A 19985-nucleotide genomic window follows, 5' to 3' on the forward strand; every position below is an offset into this window, starting at 1 on the left:
ATGTACTTATACATCACTTTGGCAAATTAAATGAAGTCAAAAAGTATCTTTAACAATAATTATTTTATATTTTTTTGTAAATATCAGTCTCAGAGTCCCAGCAACGTCTCCTTGTCCAGTGTTATGGATGTGATCGTTGAGGTCCGGATTGATCGCTTGAGTCCTCAGAGACTGAGAGATCCTGCCTTCGTTGACACATGGATGCAGGGGAAACTAAGACCCTTCTTACCATCACTATCTCAAGCAGCTCTGTCCTGTATCACTACCAAAAACTTCAGCTGTGAAAGTTATCGTGCTATGTAAGTTTATCTTTAGTGTGTTGTATAAAATGACAGTTTTTTTGCAGTTTTGACAATAAGCGATTTTGTCCCTTTTAATTTTCTTAATCTACCCTGTCCAACCTGGTACTAAATTTGGTGTCACCAAAAGTTTTTGTATGTTCACCTTTAAAAGTAAAGTAGTAATGTAACAGAAGAGATTTTCTTTGTATGTAACTCATGTGTTACTCTAAATTTAAATTATGTAACAAGCAAAATACATGTCATTCGAAATAAGCAGTTAAGTTTTAATTTTTTTAATAGTCTGTTTCTAAAAAGTTAAAGGAACGTCTCGGGTTACGAATGTAACCATTGTTCCCCGAGAAGGGAACGAGACGCTGCGTCGCCGAAGCTACGCTATGGGAACGCCCTCTGCGTGATTGCGTCTGAAGCACGTATGTCAAATCAGTCCAATGGTCAAGTGACACGTCATAGGCGGGTGATGTGGGAACCAGGAAGCTATAAAAAGAGCACCCAGCAAGCCAACTTCAGCTAAATTGTGCCGAAGCAAGACGAGACAGGGATGCAGGGAGTATGGCAGGGAGACGCAGCGTCTCGTTCCCTTCTCGGGGAACAATGGTTACATTCGTAACCCGAGACGTTCCCCTTCGAGGGAACTCGAGCTGCGTCGCCGAAGCTACGCTATGGGAACGATGTACCAAAACACCATACTACCAAATGCCTGTCTGTGTGTAAAAACGCGCACAGCTTAAGACATGAGCACCTGGGCTCCAGGCGTAGCACCAACATCTAACTCGTAAAACCGAACAAATGTGAGCGGAGAGGACCAGCCTGCCGCATCACAGACATCCTGCATTGAAGCCCCTAGCCACAGGGCCTTAGAGGCTGCCATACCCCGGGTAGAATGAGCCCTGACGGCGATAGGTGAAGGCCGTCCAGTGGTCTCATAAGCCAGAGAGATAGTCTCAACTATCCACTTACTGAGTGTCTGCTTGGTCGCCGGCAGGCCTTTCTTGGGCGAGCCAAAGCACACAAACAGTTGCTCAGACCTCCTCCACAAAGAAGATCTGTGAACATAGGCATCCAGTGCTCGCACTGGACACACCAAGTTAAGCTTTTCCTGATTCCTATCCCTAAATGGGGGAGGACAGAGGGCCTGAAGTACGACAGGTCGTGGCACATTAGTCGGTACCTTAGGCACATAGCTGGGCCTTGGGTACAAGAAAGCCTTAACCATCCCCGGTGCGAATTCAAGGCACGTAGGGGAAACCGACAGGGCCTGAAGGTCACCCACTCTCCTCAGAGAAGTGACTGCCAACAGAAGTACTGTCTTAAGTGCCACAAACTTGACTGGAACGGTCTCAATGGGCTCAAACGGAGCCATGGACAGACCTTCCAGCACAACGGCCAGGTCCCAAGCTGGGACCCTGGGTCGGACTACAGGCCTCAGCCTCCGAGTGCCACGAAGGAAGCGAACCACCAGCGGGTCTCTCCCAAGGGATTGCCCACCCAAAGGAACATGGTAAGCCGAGATGGCCGCCACATACACCTTCAGTGTAGAAGGAGATAACCCTGCGGTGAACTTTTCCTGCAGAAACTCCAAGACTGTACCAATTGGGCAGTTCACAGGGTCATGCAGGTGTTTGCTGCACCAGGAAGTAAAAACTCTCCATTTAAAGGCATAAAGCTTCCTCGTGGAGGGAGCTCTGGAGTGAAGAATGGTCTCAGCAGCCTCAGCTGAGAGACCAGATTCTATGAGTCTGGCCCCCTCAGAGGCCAGACCCACAGTTTCCATAACTCTGGGCGGGGGTGAAGAATCGAGCCAGAGCGATCGGGGGAAAAGCGTACAGCCGTAGCCTCGGCCATGGCTGAACCATGGCATCCAGTCCCAGCGGTGCTGGATGTGTGAGAGAAAACCATAGCGGACAGTGTGTCGTCTCTCTGGACGCAAACAGATCCACTTCCGCCTGGTAAAATCTCGTCCAGATGGACTCCACCACCTGAGGGTGGAGCCTCCACTCCCCGGGCCTCAGCCCCTGTCTCGACAGGACGTCTGCTCCCCGATTCAGACACCCGGGAATGTATACTGCTCTGAGGGACAGCAACTTCCCCTGTGTCCACAGACGGATATGCCGCGCCAATTTGTACAAAGGGCGTGAACGCAAACCCCCCTGGTGGTTGATGTACGCGACTACCGACGTGTTGTCTGTCCGGACTAACACGTGATGGCCCCGCAGGTGAGGGATGAAACATCTCAGGGCATAAAACACTGCCATCATCTCTAGGCAATTTATATGCCAGCTGAGCTGTCTGGCCCCCCATAATCCATGAGCCAGATGGCTCCCCATAGTTGCTCCCCAGCCTGTGAGGGAAGCATCCGTTGTCAGTGTAACTCGACGGTACTGAGCCCCCAACATCAGACCTTGGGAGAGAAACCATGGTCTCTTCCAAAGATCTAAGGCACGAAGACATCTGCGCGTGACCTTGATCAGACGGAACGGGTTGCCCCTCGGGGAAAACCCTTTGGTTTTGAGCCACCACTGTAGCGGTCTCATGTGAAGCAGCCCAAGGGGTATCACATTGGACGCTGCTGCCATGAGCCCCAACAACCTCTGAAATTGTTTTACAGTGTGTGACTGGCCTAAATTCACTCTGCCTACAGCCAAAAGAATGGATTCCACACGAGCAGGGGACAGATGTGCCTGCATTGTCGTTGAATCCCATATAACGCCAAGAAAAGCTGTCCTCTGTACTGGAGAGAGCATGCTTTTCTTTGCATTTAGCCTTAACCCCAGTTCTCTCATGTGGGTCAGCACAGCATCTCGATGCTGCGCTGCCATACTCTCTGATTGGGCTAAAATTAACCAATCGTCTATGTAGTTTAAGACACGGATGCCCCGGAGTCGTAATGGAGCCAGCGCTGCATCCATGCACTTTGTAAATGTACGGGGTGACAGAGATAGACCGAAAGGGAGAACCCGATATTGGTAAGCCACGCCCCCGGAGGCGAACCTCAGGAATCTCCTGTGTTGCGGGAGGATAGATATGTGAAAGTACGCGTCTTTTAGATCTATCGTCACAAACCAGTCCTCGGATCTGATTTGTGTGACGATCTGCTTTATAGTTAACATCTTGAACTTTAGTTTTGCAACAGACCGGTTCAGATGACGTAGATCTAAAATCGGACGTAACCCCCCGTCTTTCTTTGGAACTATGAAATAGCGGCTGTAAAACCCTGACTCCCTGTTGTGAGGAGGAACACATTCTATGGCTTCCTTGCACAAGAGAGTTTCTACTTCTTGTTCCATTGTTAGAGTCTGCCCAGCACCCACTATGGTAGATAACACGCCGTTGAATTGGGGTGGCTGGTTGCAAAACTGAATTTTGTAGCCCTTTTCTATTATTTGCAGAACCCACTGAGACACGTTTGGCAGGAGTTTCCATGCTGCCAAATTTTCTATAAGGGGGACCAGCCTCTCGAGACTGGCTTTTTGTGTACTGCTTAAACTTTTCCCGGTGCCCTGAACCAGACTGGCAGGGTTCAAACTGGGTGATATTAATGCCTCCCTCCTCGGAGAGAGGTGTTGCGTGCCCCGCGCACGAGGCACACAAGAATATGAAGCCGCTGTGCCCCGAAACACACACTGCGGCGGGGTTAACACACTGGCATCCCGAGGGCATCGAGAAGAGACGGGCACCGTGTTGTGAGGTGACTGCCGGCTCTCCCCGATTGGGGGCTGCCCTCGGAAATATGACACTACGTCCCTCAGGACTTCTTTTTAGCCGACGCCTTCCTCGCCATAATAACAGCCCTCAGGTCTGTTTTCTGCTTGGATGATGTCTGAGTACGACCGCCCGAACCCCAGTTCTTTTGAGGGGGACCACGAGTGGCAACACTATGCTTTTGCGATGCTCTATATGATGTCGATGGCTGCTCCCGCCCAGCAGCCCTAGAATCAAGAGCACGGCGGGGGAGATAGCGTTCGAACGCCGCCGACTGCTTACGAGCCTCCGCAAATCTCTCGACGACAGTATTAACGGCATCGCCGAAAAGACCGGAGGGCGCAACTGGCGCGTCTAAGAGAAATGCCCTATCTGAGGTTTTAAGCTCGGACAGATTAAGCCATAAATGGCGTTCCGTGGCTACGAGAGCTCCCATAGATCTACCCACGGCTTTCGCAGTCTCTTTAATCGCCCTGAGTGACACATCAGTGACTCGACGAAGCTCTTTAAATATATCAGACGTACCCCCCGCCTCGGCATCTAAATCTTTAAGCAATTCTGCTTGGTACGCCTGTAAGACAGCTAAGGTATGCAATGAAGCCCCAGCCTGCCCTGCAGACTTATAAGCTTTGCCCACTAACGATGAAGTTAACCTAACCGGTTTCGTGGGAAGCGAAGGTGATTTCAATGATGACGCCGCAGCGGGGGAGAGATAGCTCGCAAGCGTCTGCTCCACCCGGAGCATCGTTAAATATCCGTGTTCACCCATCCCCACAATGTTGGAATACATGGTGGCGTGAGGGGTATGAACACGGGCTGAATACGGAGCTTTCCATGATCTCCAGGTTTCTGTTTTAAAAAGCGCTCGTCTAACATGCTCTGAGGACGCGCGCTCTGTGTCTCCGCCGGCCAGTCTAATTTTAAGCGAGCCACGGCATTAGTGACAACCTCCAATAAATCATCGAACGCGGGGGACGAATGAGAGGGCTCCTCAGCGTCCACCACGTCTACAGACATAATATCGACTTCCTCGGACGACGATAAATGCAAATCTGGGCTCCCGCCCTGGGCGGAAGAAACCGCAGCGCGGGCTTCCGAATCCAGAGACGGGGCACTAGATCCCGCGGGTGAAGGCTGAGAAAGGGGAAGACCCGTCTCAAGCTCGTCCGCGAGATCTAGTTGTGATCCCCACGATCGCAGCTTCCGCTCTGCCTCGGCAGCAGCGGGGCCAGAACCGTGGGGAACACGCGGCTCACCACCCTCCTCGAAGAGTGCGAGCCGCGAGCGCAACGTACGGAGCGGCATCCTATCACAATGTGCACAACCACCCCTCTCAAGAGACGATCGTGCGTGTTGTGCCCCGAGGCACATAACACAGAGATGATGCGAGTCCTCGCTCGTAATGAAACGAGGACACGGGGAAGCACACTCCTTAAAACTTTGTTTGGACTTAGACATGACACACACTCGCTTGCTGAGGCACAAAGAGCTGAAGTTGGCTTGCTGGGTGCTCTTTTTATAGCTTCCTGGTTCCCACGTCACCCGCCTATGACGTGTCACTTGACCATTGGACTGATTTGACATACGTGCTTCAGACGCAATCACGCAGAGGGCGTTCCCATAGCGTAGCTTCGGCGACGCAGCTCGAGTTCCCTCGAAGGGGAACTTAGAAACCCAGTACACACACAACAGCTGTGTCCCAATTCAAAGGCTGCGACCTTCTAAGGACGTATTTTAAGACCGATTGCGTCACAGCAGCGCGACTTAAGGCCAGTAAGGCCGTCCCATTTCAAAGAATGCTTAGAATGAAGCCTCAAAATGCGTCCTCATTTCTCCGCGCTGTTAAGGATAGAACGAATGGATCCTTAACAGCCGAGGATATCCCAAGAGTCATTGCGCGTCTGCAACGGCGGCATATAATGGGTGGATATTCTAAAATAAACAATTAAAACCTTTATTAAATAAAAGTGTATTTATCAGAAAACATTTTTTCTTCTCACTGTTTTATAAGTTATGTTTTGTGTTAATAATATTCTTTTTATGTTGCGTATATTTATATGGTTGATTAATTTGGTATACTGTTGAATAGTTTAATATACATCAACGTGTCATATTTCTAAAATAAATTAATAATTTTTCTGATGTCATATTTATTTCAATAAGTCAGAAACGTGCAGGTGGGCGCGTGCAGCAGGTGACGCTAATTATGGGTCCTCCGAAGGTTAGACCGTATCATTTCAGTTCTCTTCGCGAACTTCTGAGGCTTCCACCTTGAAAGACCGAGTGCTCACCTTTTAAGGTCGAATGCTCATAAGGTTGCAGCCCTTGAATTGGGACACAGCTAACATTCGATTTAAATGTTTTTAGTAACAGTGCAAGTAATTTGTAAACAGTCTAATTCAGATGTAATATTTCAGATATAAAGTATGCATCATGCCTCATTATATCTCAAACTCTTTTACTTTCTCAAGTTTTATGGCGCTAAATAATAATAATACTGGACCGATGGGCAATCCGACTCAAGGGCTGATCTACACAAACTTCATTCGTCCATTCCTGACACAAAGACTGAACTCAGGTAGATTTTCCTGTTTGATGAATTGTGAAGATGTTACAATAATGATGAAGCTTTTCTTCATGAATAAAGCAAATATGGTGTAAACATTTAGAAAACAATCATTATAGATATACTATATTTCTTAAGTCACATGAACTATCATGTAAACCTCATGTTAATGCCAGTCAGTTTTGAAGTTTTATAAAGTATTTTATTTATTTATTTTAGGTGGTGACTGCACATTGCCATTTAACAACAGTTTGGACTTCATCCTGCAGAACTTTGGGATTTTCTCTCCTTTTGCACAACTTCAAGATTTCTACAATTTAAGCAGCAGTTTCTCAGCCGTGAGTCAAAAGATTCACCACTAGCAATTTAAAAAAATTGCCTGCCAGTGTTTTTTATGATTTTTACAATAGTTGAATGTCTTCCAGAAAATGTTCTTTTTTAAATATATAAACATACAAATATATCAAATGAAAGAACGGAGCCTCTGCTTTAAAAAAAAGAGGTTTGGGTTTTATAAGCTGAGTAAGAGCACCATCGGGTGGATAATAGCGTTATTGCTGATTGCCGGAAAAACTTGTAATTGGCTGGGAAGCGTTTTCTCTTAATTGATGAGTTATCTCGTTAATGGCGGGGAAAGAGTTAAAATTTAGGTTTCCTTTAAATATTCAAATTCTGTATATAATCTGAATGATGTCAATGCTGTAAATCAGTGTAAGATAAATATATCTTTATCTCATTTTTAGCTGGATGCTCTTTCTGTTCTCACACCGATGCAACTGAATGATTTGGTGTTCACACCTCCTGCTAGAGCGGGAGACAGAAACGAAATCCTCAGAAGAGTCTTTGACTTCCTTCTTCAACCATCTAACAGAGACAAACTCATCAACTTCCTGCCTTCTCTTCAGACACAAGCACGCCCGGTAACTTACTAACTAGTTTGAAGAAATACTTAATATTTGTTTAGTCTCTATTATTGTTTAAATAATACAATTATATTGTTCAAAACAAATACCTAGTTCAGTCATGAAACTCTAGAGGTGCAGGCTTAGTTCATGGTTTTATTTTCCACGAACCTATCAGCTTGCACATCAGCATGACTAAAAGTGATTGGCTTTTAAGGCAATTCATATTTAAAGCCACTGACTGCTTCTTTTACAACTACATTTAAATAGTCATGAATAGGGCTGGGTATCGATTCAGATTTTCCAGACCGATTCGATTTCAATACGCGATCCGATTTTCAATTACGATTCTCGGTTTGATTTTTATACTCTATTCTCGATTCAACTCAATGTATATAGATTATATAGAATATTATAATAAATTAGAATATAGACTGACAGAATGAATGACTGGCCCGCCTCTCGCTCCTTGGTAACATTGCACAAGGCAAAAAAAAGGGTGACATCTAGTGGAGAAGACTAGTAATTAGATTAACGTTAATCTTACGTTCAATGTTTGCAGAAATGAAATGGGAAATAATAGATTTGTGGCCTGTGAGAATCGATTTTGAAACGACCATGGGGAATAAATGATTAATCGAAAAATCTATTTTTTTGCCCAGCTCTAGTCATGAATGACATATCATGAACACTTACATGCTAAAACTTATAATTGTTTATCCTTTCTTTTGTCCTAGTCAAACTTCAGTTGTGAAAATTACAGAAACATGTAAGTGGTTTTCTGAAAATATTTAAAACAGTGAATGTTCAGGTTATATTAGCTTGAATTTATGTTTTTCTTTCTCTGTGAACCATCTTTGACAGAATAGATCAGACTTTATCATCACTCCTTCCTAACCAGACTGACGCTCTGCTGACTATTAGAGATTCAATAATGATGATTCCTCCTGATGGTGAGACACACATTTATTAGTTGTAGGATTTAATAACAAAATATCTGTAAATTAGTTGATCACATCATATAATATAATGTAAAAGATTTTAAGTTTGAATTCTGTTTTTTTTTTCTTTCCAGAGTGCATATTGAGAGCCAGTCAAGTAAGTGATGATAGACAAAAAGATAATGTTCATGTTTTATTTATATCTGTTTTATTATATTTCAGTCTTTACTTCAGTTAATAAAGTTTGTTTTCATTTCTTACAGTGTGCAGTAACTCCTGTAAATGGTAAATGACTCTGATGATATTATTATGATTTTAACTTGAATGATTTTAGATGTTATGAGCTCTCTAACATTGACTCTCTTCTCTTTTACAGAAACTGTCATCTGTGCAAGTGTCAACAGGTGAGATGTTTTATCTAAAAGTTCAAAACACTGAAGACACAAATGTGAGTTTATATTAAATGTTTTCTGTTTTTCTGGTCGACAGCTCTGCTTTGAGTCAGTTCTTGAATACAGTAACTGTGAATGCAACAGGATCACTAAATGTTTGCAACTTCAGCGTCCAGCAGTTTGCCTGTCTGCCAACGGTAATATCACATTAAAGAAACTCAATACATTTCATTGTCTTATTATTATTTATGCATGTGTGTGTCATTGTTTCATTTTTGATATTAGGTTTCAAGGTTGAGCACTCAACAAGTTGCTGATCTGTTGGCGTGTTCACTGTCCAGTAATGTGACAAAAGACACCTGGAAACTTTTCTTCAGCAAACTCGGCACACAACTTGATGATGCACTGCAGAGATTCACTAACACGGTATGATGCTCATGATTGAGACACATCTGTGATTATTAACATTTACTTATACATCACTTTGGCCAATGAAATGAAGTCAAACAGTATCTTTAAAAGTAAATATTTTATATTTTTTTGTATGTATCAGACTCAGAGTCCCAGTAACGTCTCCTTGTCCAGTGTTATGGATGTGATTGTTGAGGTCCGGATTGATCGCTTGAGTCCTCAGAGACTGAGAGATCCTGCCTTCGTTGACACATGGATGCAGGGGAAACTAAGACCCTTCTTACCATCACTATCTCAAGGAGCTCTGTCCTGTCTCAGCACCAAAAACTTCAGCTGTGAAAGTTATCGTGCTGTGTAAGTTTATCTTTGGTGTGTTTAAAATGTGCGTATTTTGCAACTGCAAATTTTAACAATAACTGATTTTAATCTTTTACACTGTCCAAAGTGGTACCAAATTTGGTTTTACCAAAATGTTTTTGTATGTTCATCTTTAAAAGTAAAGTAGTATATCAATGACGTAAAAGAATATTACTGTAAAGAAGGGATTATGATTAAATATAAAATTTCAGTGTTGTATGTGTACATTTTAACTTGGTTGTCGTTCCAATTTTTTTTTGTGGTCTCTTTTTTAAAGAGCTTTGGGGAATCCAATACACAACATTAGAGTTAAATGTTTTAGAGCGCAAGTAATTTGTAAACAGTCTAATACAGATGTAATATTTCAGATATAAATTATGCATCACTGCCTCATTATATCTCAAACTCTTTTACTTTCTCAAGTTTTATGGCCCTAAATGATAATACTGGACCGATGGGCAATCCGACTCAAGAGCTGATCTACACAAACTTCATTCGTCCATTCCTGACACAAAGACTGAACTCAGGTAGATTTTCCTGTTTGATAAATTGTGAAGATGTTACAATAATGATGTAGCTTGATCCATGAATAAAGTAAATATGGTATGAACATAAAAAAACAATCATTATAGATCTACAATGTTTAAAATGATAATTTCTTGTGTTAGTCTTATGATTTTTCATATAAATAGTTTAGGTGGTCTCTTTAAAAGTTCAGCCAGTTCTTGAACTATTATTGTTTATTTCAGGTGGTGACTGCACATTGCCATTTAACAACAGTGTGGACTTCATCCTGCAGAACTTTGGGATTTTCTCTCCGTTAGCACAACTTCAAGATTTCTACAATTTAGGCAGCAATTTCTCAGCCGTGAGTTAATAGATTATCAATGATGATTAATGAGCCCATATTACTTTGCAAAAAATTACATTATTTAGTGTATTTGGTGTAATGCAATGTGTTTACGTAGTTTATGGTTAAAAAAACATTATTTTCCACACACCGTGCATTATTGTTGCTCCTCTATGCCTCACCTTTCTGAAACGCATTGATTTCTACAAAGCTTATTGGCCCTCATTTATCATTCTTGCGTAGAAACGGGCGTATATGTTGGCGTAAGATTATGCTTACACTCCTCTCACCGCCTGATTTATAAAGCTGTGCGTACCTTGGCAATTCAGGTGTACGCAATAAATGCCGCGGCTGAAAACGATCGTGATTAGAATAACACGTCCATATAAATTCAAGTCTCCACCTCTCCAACGCCCTCATTTTACGACACTGACTCACGGAAGACGGCAAAGAAGAGAAACCAGCGAAGTGGAAAGAAATACAATTGTTTTATTTGGGAGTTTAAATAGTGGGATTAAAGACGCATTAATAATTGCATGACATTTTTGTATATTTGTATTATTATTTTTATTATTTATGATGCTTATTGATATTTAGAAGAATAATTATTTATTATTATTATTATTTTTATTATTATTTACTGTTGCCTACATCTAAATTATATGTCTGCTTAATGGTTCAGTTAATTTTTTTTAAATAATATTTTAAAATGATGAGGTACCTTTTGTAGTGTGTTGTTTTGTATTTACATACAGTTGTTTGTTAGCTAAGATCCAGTTTGATACGGAGCTCCGGATATAATTCAAATTAACAATTTGTTTCCACGACATCCTCATGTTTTACTAGGCTAATTCATAATTTGAAGTAATAATAATTGTAATAGTAATTACGAAATATTATAATAATTAATTCCAAGAAACAAACTGTTGAACTAATTCTAAATGTATGGCCATACTTTAGACTAAATAAGAAAAATAAGTGTCCATAATGTAGCATAAAAGATAAATCATGGCCATGGTTTTTACGGCTCCGTTCAACACAAGCATTTTACCTTAACTATTCATGTGTAGCTATTTATCATCGAATGGTACGTAACTAGCTTACCTTTTGATGCATTATTACCATGTTTTCGTAACACATCCTTGTGCTTTCTTGCAATGTGATTTCAGGATGAATATTTGCTAACTCTTACAGTCTCTCCGCACTCCCTTTCAATTTTTTCTTCCTGTCCAATCTTAACTTTGATTTTTACTTTACATTTATGTATAAGGCTTGAATTCCATAACTTATTGCTAGACGTTTTTACAGATTCTCGAACTAGCAAATTATCAAAGGGCGTTCTGGGTTCAACGAGCGGTGCTGAGCAAGCGGAATTTTCGGAAAGGCGCTTTGATGGTAATATTACCGCACCGCTCAACGCTCCGCTCCCACTAAGCTCCGTTCACATGCTCGCTCTGAAACATCAGGTAAAGCGCACAGGCTCTCAACTGAAGGAATACATATACGTACAAATCAAATGCTTTGGTAAAGTCACACAAATTAAACATTAGTCCATGTTGCTTAAAATATACACTGATGTTTATAATTACTATGTTGTTGTTGTTTTTTTACAGTGGGTCATAATATATCATATATTTTAGTTTGTCAGGGCGTTTTGTGGTGTTAGGAATTGTTTGCGCATTTCCGCACTAACTCAAAAAGTGCTTACACCACCTCCTGAGCTGGCGTAGGATTTGAGCGTGCCGTACGCCAACGTCAACATTGATAAATCTCAAAGTCATCGTGGTTTTGGGTGTACGCCAGGTGTACGCTGGAAATTTGGTGTACGCACTTTTGATAAATGTGGGCCATTGTTCTGAGAAAGCATGGCGTGCTCCGATTGGCCATCTATCCAGTACACTGTGAATACCTCAATCATGTTCTGTTAATGTGACTCTTCTTACCATATTTGGAAGATCAGCTCCCAACAGGAGATAATATCGTCTTTATTACCTTATCAATACAAGCCCAAATTGGAGACAATAACTTACATCATCATAAACTTTGGGATTTGTAACTTTGCATATCATTAACATGTACTACATTTGCATACCAAAAGAAATGTAAAATCATGAAAAGGAAAATAGGGGTTCTTTAAAATAATGGCTGCCTTTACATATTTAAAATCTGTATATAATCTGAAAAATGTCAATGCTGTAAATCAGTGTAAGATAAATATCTCTTATCTTATTTTCAGCTGGATGCTCTTTCTTTCCTCACACCGATGCAACGGAATGATTTGGTGTTCACACCTCCTGCTAGAGCGGGAGACAGAAACGAAATCCTCAGAAAAGTCTTTGACTTCCTTCTTCAAGCACCTAACAAACTCAACAACTTCCTCCCTTCTCTTCAGACACAAGCACGCCCGGTAACTTACTAACTAGTTTGAAGAAATACTTAATGTTTAGTCTCTTTTATTGTTTAAATAATACAAGTGTATTGTTCAAAACAAATACCTAGTTCAGTCATGAAACTCTAAAGGTGCAGGCTGAGTTCATGGTCTTATTTTTCACAAACCTATCAGCTTACACATCAGCATGACTTAAAGTGATTGGCTTTTAAAGCAATTCATATTTAAAGCCAGTGAATGCTTCTTTTACAACTACATTTAAATAGTCATGTTGAATGACATGTCATGAACACTATCCCAGATAGCAATTTTGTTCCGGCCCAGCTCCGGCCCACAAAACCAGTTTTCCTTGGCCCACATACAACGAGGAATGACGGCCCTACAGTGGCCCAGTTCTGGATTACAGACAATAGCCCATAACTGGGGTTAGTCTGTTCTGGCCCAGTTATGGGCTATTGTCTGTAATCCAGAACTGGCCCACTGTAGGGCCGTCATTCTTCATTGTATCTGGGCCGAGGAAAACTGGTTGTGTGGGCCGGAGCTGGGCCGGAACAAAATTGCTATCTGGGAACATGCTAAAATGTATAATTGTTTATCCTTAAAAAGTTGACAGCAAACTTTCTTTTGTCCTACAGTCAAACTTCAGTTGTGACAATTACAGAAACATGTAAGTGGTTTACTGAAAATATTTAAAACAATGAATGTTCAGGTTACATTAGCTTAAATTTGTGTTTTTCTTTCTCTGTGAATCATCTTTGACAGAATAGATCAGACTTTATCATCACTCCTTCCTAACCAGACTGACGCTCTGCTAACTATTAGAGATTCAATAATGATGATTCCTCCTGATGGTGAGACACACAATTAACAAAGCAAATGTGCTCTCAAATAATCTCATAACAACAAGATCCTTAAAGTTTGAATTCTGTTTTATTTCTCTCCAGAGTGCATATTGAGAGCCAGTCAAGTAAGTGATGATAGACGAAAAGATAATGTTCATGTTTTATTTATATCTGTTTTATTATATTTCAGTCTTTACTTCAGTTAATAAAGTTTGTTTTCATTTCTTACAGTGTGCAGTAACTCCTGTAAATGGTAAATGACTCTGATGATATTATTATGATTTTAACTTGAATGATTTTAGATGTTATGAGCTCTCTAACATTGACTCTCTTCTCTTTTACAGAAGCTGCCATCTGTGCAAGTGTCAACAGGTGAGATGTTTTATCTAAAAGTTTAAAACACTAAATACACAAATGTGAGTTTATATTAAATGTTTTCTGTTTTTCTGGTCGACAGCTCTGCTTTGAGTCAGTTCTTGAATACAGTAACTGTGAATGCAACAGGATCACTAAATGTTTGCAACTTCAGCGTCCAGCAGTTTGCCTGTCTGCCAATGGTAATATCATATTAAAGAAACTCAATAAATGTCATCGTCTTGATATTATTTATGCATGTGTGTGTCATTGTTTTCTTTTTTGCATCAGTTTTCAAAGTTGAACCCTCAACAAGTTGCTGATCTGTTGGCGTGTTCACTGTCCAGCAATGTGTCAAAAGACACCTGGAAACTTTTCTTCAGCAAACTCGGCACACAACTTGATGATGCACTGCAGAGATTCACTAACACGGTATGATGATCATGATTGAGACACATCTGTGATTATTAACATGTATTTATACATCACTTAAGCCAACGATATATATCTAATAGTGTGCATTTCTTCAATATATCAGGCCCAGAGTCCCATCAACGTCTCCTTGTCTGATGTTCTGGATGTGATCGTTGACGTCCGGATTGATCGCTTGAGTCCTCAGAGACTGAAAGATCCTGCCTTCATTGGCACATGGTTTCAGGGAAGACTAACCCCCTTCTTACCATCACTATCTCAAGGAGCTCTGTCCTGTCTCAGCACCAAAAACCTAACTTGTGAAACTTATCGCAGAATGTGAGTTCATCTTTAATTAATAATTATCATTATTATGTCTGAAGTAACAATGCAGTACTGCAGCTGCTAAAATAGTAAGTGAATATGTTTGTAAACTTTTAGTGTTGGAGCTTTCGTAAATGTAGTTCCACAAGACGGCCAAGATGTCTGCAAACCCTTGCAATCCACAACTATCACCCAAAGACAGGATCTGATCTACACACAATTCATTAATGCTTTCCTCTCTCGCAACGACACTGACGGTGAGTTTGAAATGTTATGCTGATCGACCACACTGGGGATTTTTCAACTATTATCAGAGACATTATAAATCAACAAGAAACTACTTCTAACAAAACAGATACATTTAACTTCAAGCTCTCTGAAAGTGGTATGCTAATATGACCGTGAGTGACTTAGATAATATTTAAAAATTCATTATTAGTGACAAAGAAATGTGTAAATAGGGTCTTTCAAGAGTACACTTTAAAAAATGTTGGACAAACCCAACCACTGATTTAAATGAACCTCTTAGACAATGTCCATATTTGACTCAAACTGACACTCAGCAAGTCCACAACTGTCACATCACTCACACATTCATATATATATAAAAATATAAAACTATAAAATTCTTCTGCCCATTCTAGATCCCAGATGTCTTAGAGATTCAGTCAACACCTCACAGTGGCTTGCTAGAAACTTTGGTCCGTTTGCGCGGTCAGCTCGTCTAATGGCACTTCAGACACTCAACAGAAACTTTTCAGCCGTGAGTGTTATGTATTATCTTTATAATTCATCCATTTTTATTAAAAACAAATCATTTAAATGACATTTAAATTTTGATAGGTTGAGGTTCTGCCTTCTTTGACTGTGAGCCAACTATCTGAGTTTGCTGCCACTCCCGGATCACTGACAGACCCTTCAGGTGTCAACACCACGATGCAGTATGTTAAGGATTGCCAGTTGGGTGTTTTCTTTGACCTGTTTTCCCCAGCAGTCCAGGTGTGTACAAGTCAGGCATTAATATAGACTCGAATCATACAAAAGATTCAAACGTATTCCTGCAATCATTTACCTTTTCTCATCATCAGGGTGTCCCGCTCACACAAGATGTGAAAACCACATTGATACAACAGATATTTAATAGAGCTAACCTGTCTAATGTAAACACCAGCAATGATGAAGTTCTCAGTTGGATAAATACTAGATTGAATCCTCTGCTAACCAACCTTACCGACAGCCTCGTCACTCCGTTGTTCGGCATCCTCGGCACAAGAGACTGCAACATCACTCAAGCTGCGTAAGTGGTTATTCTGTATACATTAAATCTTGTGAATATTACTGTACATTTTATCATAGCCTGACCAGTTCATGAACACACTTTAAAATGTACAATTTCCATTTTTGTTAACAGAGTGAACCTTTTAGATGTTGTCCGACCTTCAATGCCAAACAATACCAAAAATGCAGTCTACAATAACATTCTTCTGTCCTTCAGAGGTATTTCTTTATGTGAAATTTATGGCAATCTATTCCATCGAAGATGGTCGGGTTATGATTATTTCTAAAAAAAAAAAACGGTTCAAGACGCAAATCAAAAATTAAATATACTGGGTTCAAGCCAAAAAGGGCACAGAATGAAGTATTGGTGATGACGGTCATGATTTTAGATCAAAATTTTCAGTAGATTAAGGCAAAAATAGCATTTTTCACAAATCTTGAGACCACTAGGTGGCGTTGTGGCGAAACAATGGATTTTGCCTCAGGTCATGCTTATGATGACATCCACCAAAATTGGTGTAAATACGATAAAGTGATCCAGAGATATAGCCTAAAATCTCTTGACCACTAGGGGGGCGCTGAAATGTTTACAAGGGCTTTCAGAACATGTCACTGATGAACCATTCCAAGTTTTGTAGCGATATGCCATTGCATTCGTCAAATACGGAACTTAATGACAAAATTCTAAATGGCCGACCAAAAACCAAAATACCACTATCATGATTTTAGAGTCAATTATGAAGTAGTTATAAGCAAAAATAGCCATTTTTCAAATCTCGTGAACAGTAGGTGTCTCTAGATGCTACACACTGATTTTTACGCAAATTGGACAAAAGCTTTAGGACGAGTTTGAAAAAGTAGGTTTTACGAACAGATCAAAATATCGGAAAAATTTGCATGACGGAAAATGACGCCATGGTGCAATCGAATGGCCATGAGCCATTTTTCAAATCTCGTGAACACTAGGTGTCTCTAGATGCTACACACAGATTTTTACGCAAATCGGACAAAAGCTCTAGGACAAGTTTGAAAAAGTAGGTTTTACGAACAATTCAAAATATCAAAAAAATTGCATGACGGAAAATGACGACATGGTGCAATTGAATCAGCATGAGTCATTTTTCAAATCTCGTCAACACTAGGTGTCTCTAGATGCCACACACCGATTTTTACGCAAATCGGACAAAAGCTCTAGGACAAGTTTGAAAAAGTAGGTTTTACGAACAATTCAAAATATCAAAAAAATTGCATGATGGAAAATGACGACATGGAGCAATCGAATCGGCATGCGCCATTTTTCAAATCTTCTGGACACTAGGTGTCTCTAGATGCTACACACTGATTTTTACCCAAATCGGACAAAATCTCTAGGACGAGTTTGGAAAAATAGGTTTTACGAACAATTCAAAATATCGAAAAAATTGCATGACGGAAAATGACGACATGGTGCAATTGAATCGGCATGAGGCATTTTTCAAATCTCGTGAACACTAGGTGTCTCTAGATGCCACACACCGATTTTTACGCAAATCGGACAAAAGCTCTAGGACGAGTTTGAAAAAGTAGGTTTTACGAACAATTCAAAATATCAAAAAAATTGCATGATGGAAAATGACGACATGGTGGAATCGAATCGGCATGAGCCATTTTTCAAATCTCGTGAACACTAGGTGTCTCTAGATGCTACACACTGATTTTTACGCGAATCTGACAAAAGCTCTAGGACGAGTTCGAAAAAGTAGGTTTTACGAACAGTTAAAAATATCGGAAAAATTTGCATGACGGAAAATGACGACATGGTGCAATTGAATCAGCATGACCCAATTCCGTTTCTACGACGTACAGGTCAAAAGTTATAACCAAAAATTTAAGTGCAAATTTGGACTGTTGGTGGCGCTAGCGGGTTTGACATAGAGACTCCAAATTTGGTGTGGTGACTATTTGGACTGTCCTCTATCAGTTGGGCTTGACCCCAATTAGTTTGTAGCGAGAAATAATTTTTATATTGAATGTACTGTATATATGAAGAGTTTGGTTCCAAAACGCAATAAACGCCATTTTTGAAAAAAATGAGTTACTGCCAAAATCAGTATTATATCAGGTCAGTAGTTAAAAGTAAATTCTTAATTTTACGCAAAATCCAATATCCGCCGTGTTATTCTGTCATCTTTTCTCCCTTTTTTCCCAAAATGCGACAAACGCCACTCCCACTTTTTTACAGAACGCAATAACTCCATTTCTGATATTACAGCCCACCGTTCACGCAATGTAAACAAGCAATGGCGGACGCGCGTAGTACACGGAGTCCTGGTTTTCCTCATCTACTTTGTACTACGTGATCAACAAACAAAACAAAATAATACTTTAATTGCATCGCTAAACCTGTGATGGTTTTCTGTGATGGGAAAGAAACGTAAGCCATCAGCATCTAACAACCTCCCCGAGAGGCACCCGGGAGACGGGTGCTTGTTCTCCCGACAGCATCAAGCTTCTCATGCTAACACATTGACCCCAGAGGATCTTATGAAAAACTTTACATTATTTTACTCAAAGTCAATGAAAATCGAGCAGGACCAAAAACATTTTACAGTCGATCGCTGTGAAAGACGTTAAGCGAAGACGTCAAGTAACCGCAATGACAGGGTTCTTAATATGACAAAGTAAGTGTTTTGATTAATAACATTAATGTTTATATTTTTAATTAGTGTGTACAACTAGTCAACTAAATGAATATAACATGGCAAAGATGAATGCACATTTATATAGGCTAGTGATTCAATAGATTTATAGCATTTTGAATAAAAACTTGTCATGGATTTATTGCATTTTGTGGAAAAAATAATCCGTTTTTATAATAAATCTTTGAAAATCAACTTATGGATTTGAATTTTTTATGTTTTTATAACCTAAAGATGCTGTGTGAAAGTTTGTAACAGAAAATAGTTGTTTTCATCTTGTCACTTTCTTGGTATAGAAAACACGTTTTTACCAAAATTTGTCAAAATGGATTTATTGCGTTTTGGAACCAAACTCTTCATATGTTACAGTAAAGAATTTGGTATAGTTATATCTCTTTTTCTTGCAGGGCCAGCTCCTCTGAGGTGCTACAGAAACAACAGCTTCATCGCTTTCTTAAATGGAAGCCTTTTGGGATTTGGGCCTCTTCCAAACGTGACCACCCTTCTCTCTTTGATACCACCACCTCGCATAACAGAGGCAAGCTTCATAGTCGGCTCTACGGGTTTATTTTCATTGTAGACGTGAACTGACGTTTTATTCGTTTATTTCAGATTGTGAATTCTGTAGCTCCTCCTGAGCTAGGAAACTACCTCGCACAACCAAATGTGGTGGACGGTGAAACAGAAATCTGTGTCATCTTCAAAAACTTGGTCAAAACTCCCGTGTTTTTGGAAACTGTAAGTTCTGCTTTTTGTTAAAAATCCATTCAGGTGGAGGAAAACACAAAGCTTTCTATGTCATATCTATGGTGGTACGGTACATATAATAATTTAGTTGATATTTCTTTTAACAGGTGGACGTACCAGATAATGTTAAAAGCACGATCCTTCCATGCGTCTGGCCTCTCGCATTGTCCAGTGACAATCAAACTGAGATTGACTTGTGGTTTGATCGTAGACTTAGGCTCTATTTGCAGTTCCTGAACATGGATATACTAGGGTCAAATGACACAATGAATGCATCGTGCCAATCGTACAAGAAAATGTAAGTGTTATTAAGCTGCTAACATAATACTGCTATGCCCAAATGTGTTTCCTCAGAGGTTTGAAAATTAAGTCTCATGCACCGTACTTTCTTCTTTTAGGGTGAATGTTTTGGGCAGTCAATTCTTTAATTCTTCCCAGCTTAACAGTACGGATATATACAACAGCGCCATTAAGACATATCTGACTACAGGTGAATTTTTATAATCAGTATCTAGTGTAATTTTAAATGCAAGTATGTGACC

At 40.4% G+C, this 19985-nt stretch overlaps 1 protein-coding gene across 1 annotated transcript in view; it reads left to right on the plus strand.

Moving 5' to 3' along the window:
- Positions 1-19985, plus strand: part of mslna (mesothelin a) — a 36694-nt gene that overhangs the window by 4943 nt on the left and 11766 nt on the right. The window contains exons 8-17 of the mRNA XM_073856635.1: positions 14544-14755; positions 14858-14997; positions 15385-15503; positions 15584-15739; positions 15829-16037; positions 16152-16237; positions 19104-19234; positions 19309-19434; positions 19551-19741; positions 19842-19933. Of these exons, the coding sequence (XP_073712736.1) occupies positions 14544-14755; positions 14858-14997; positions 15385-15503; positions 15584-15739; positions 15829-16037; positions 16152-16237; positions 19104-19234; positions 19309-19434; positions 19551-19741; positions 19842-19933 (1462 nt within the window). The remainder of the gene's footprint in view (positions 1-14543; positions 14756-14857; positions 14998-15384; positions 15504-15583; positions 15740-15828; positions 16038-16151; positions 16238-19103; positions 19235-19308; positions 19435-19550; positions 19742-19841; positions 19934-19985) is intronic.

This window comes from Misgurnus anguillicaudatus, chromosome 19 (genome assembly GCF_027580225.2).
Source record: "Misgurnus anguillicaudatus chromosome 19, ASM2758022v2, whole genome shotgun sequence".
NCBI classification, from domain to species: Eukaryota; Metazoa; Chordata; class Actinopteri; order Cypriniformes; family Cobitidae; genus Misgurnus; species Misgurnus anguillicaudatus.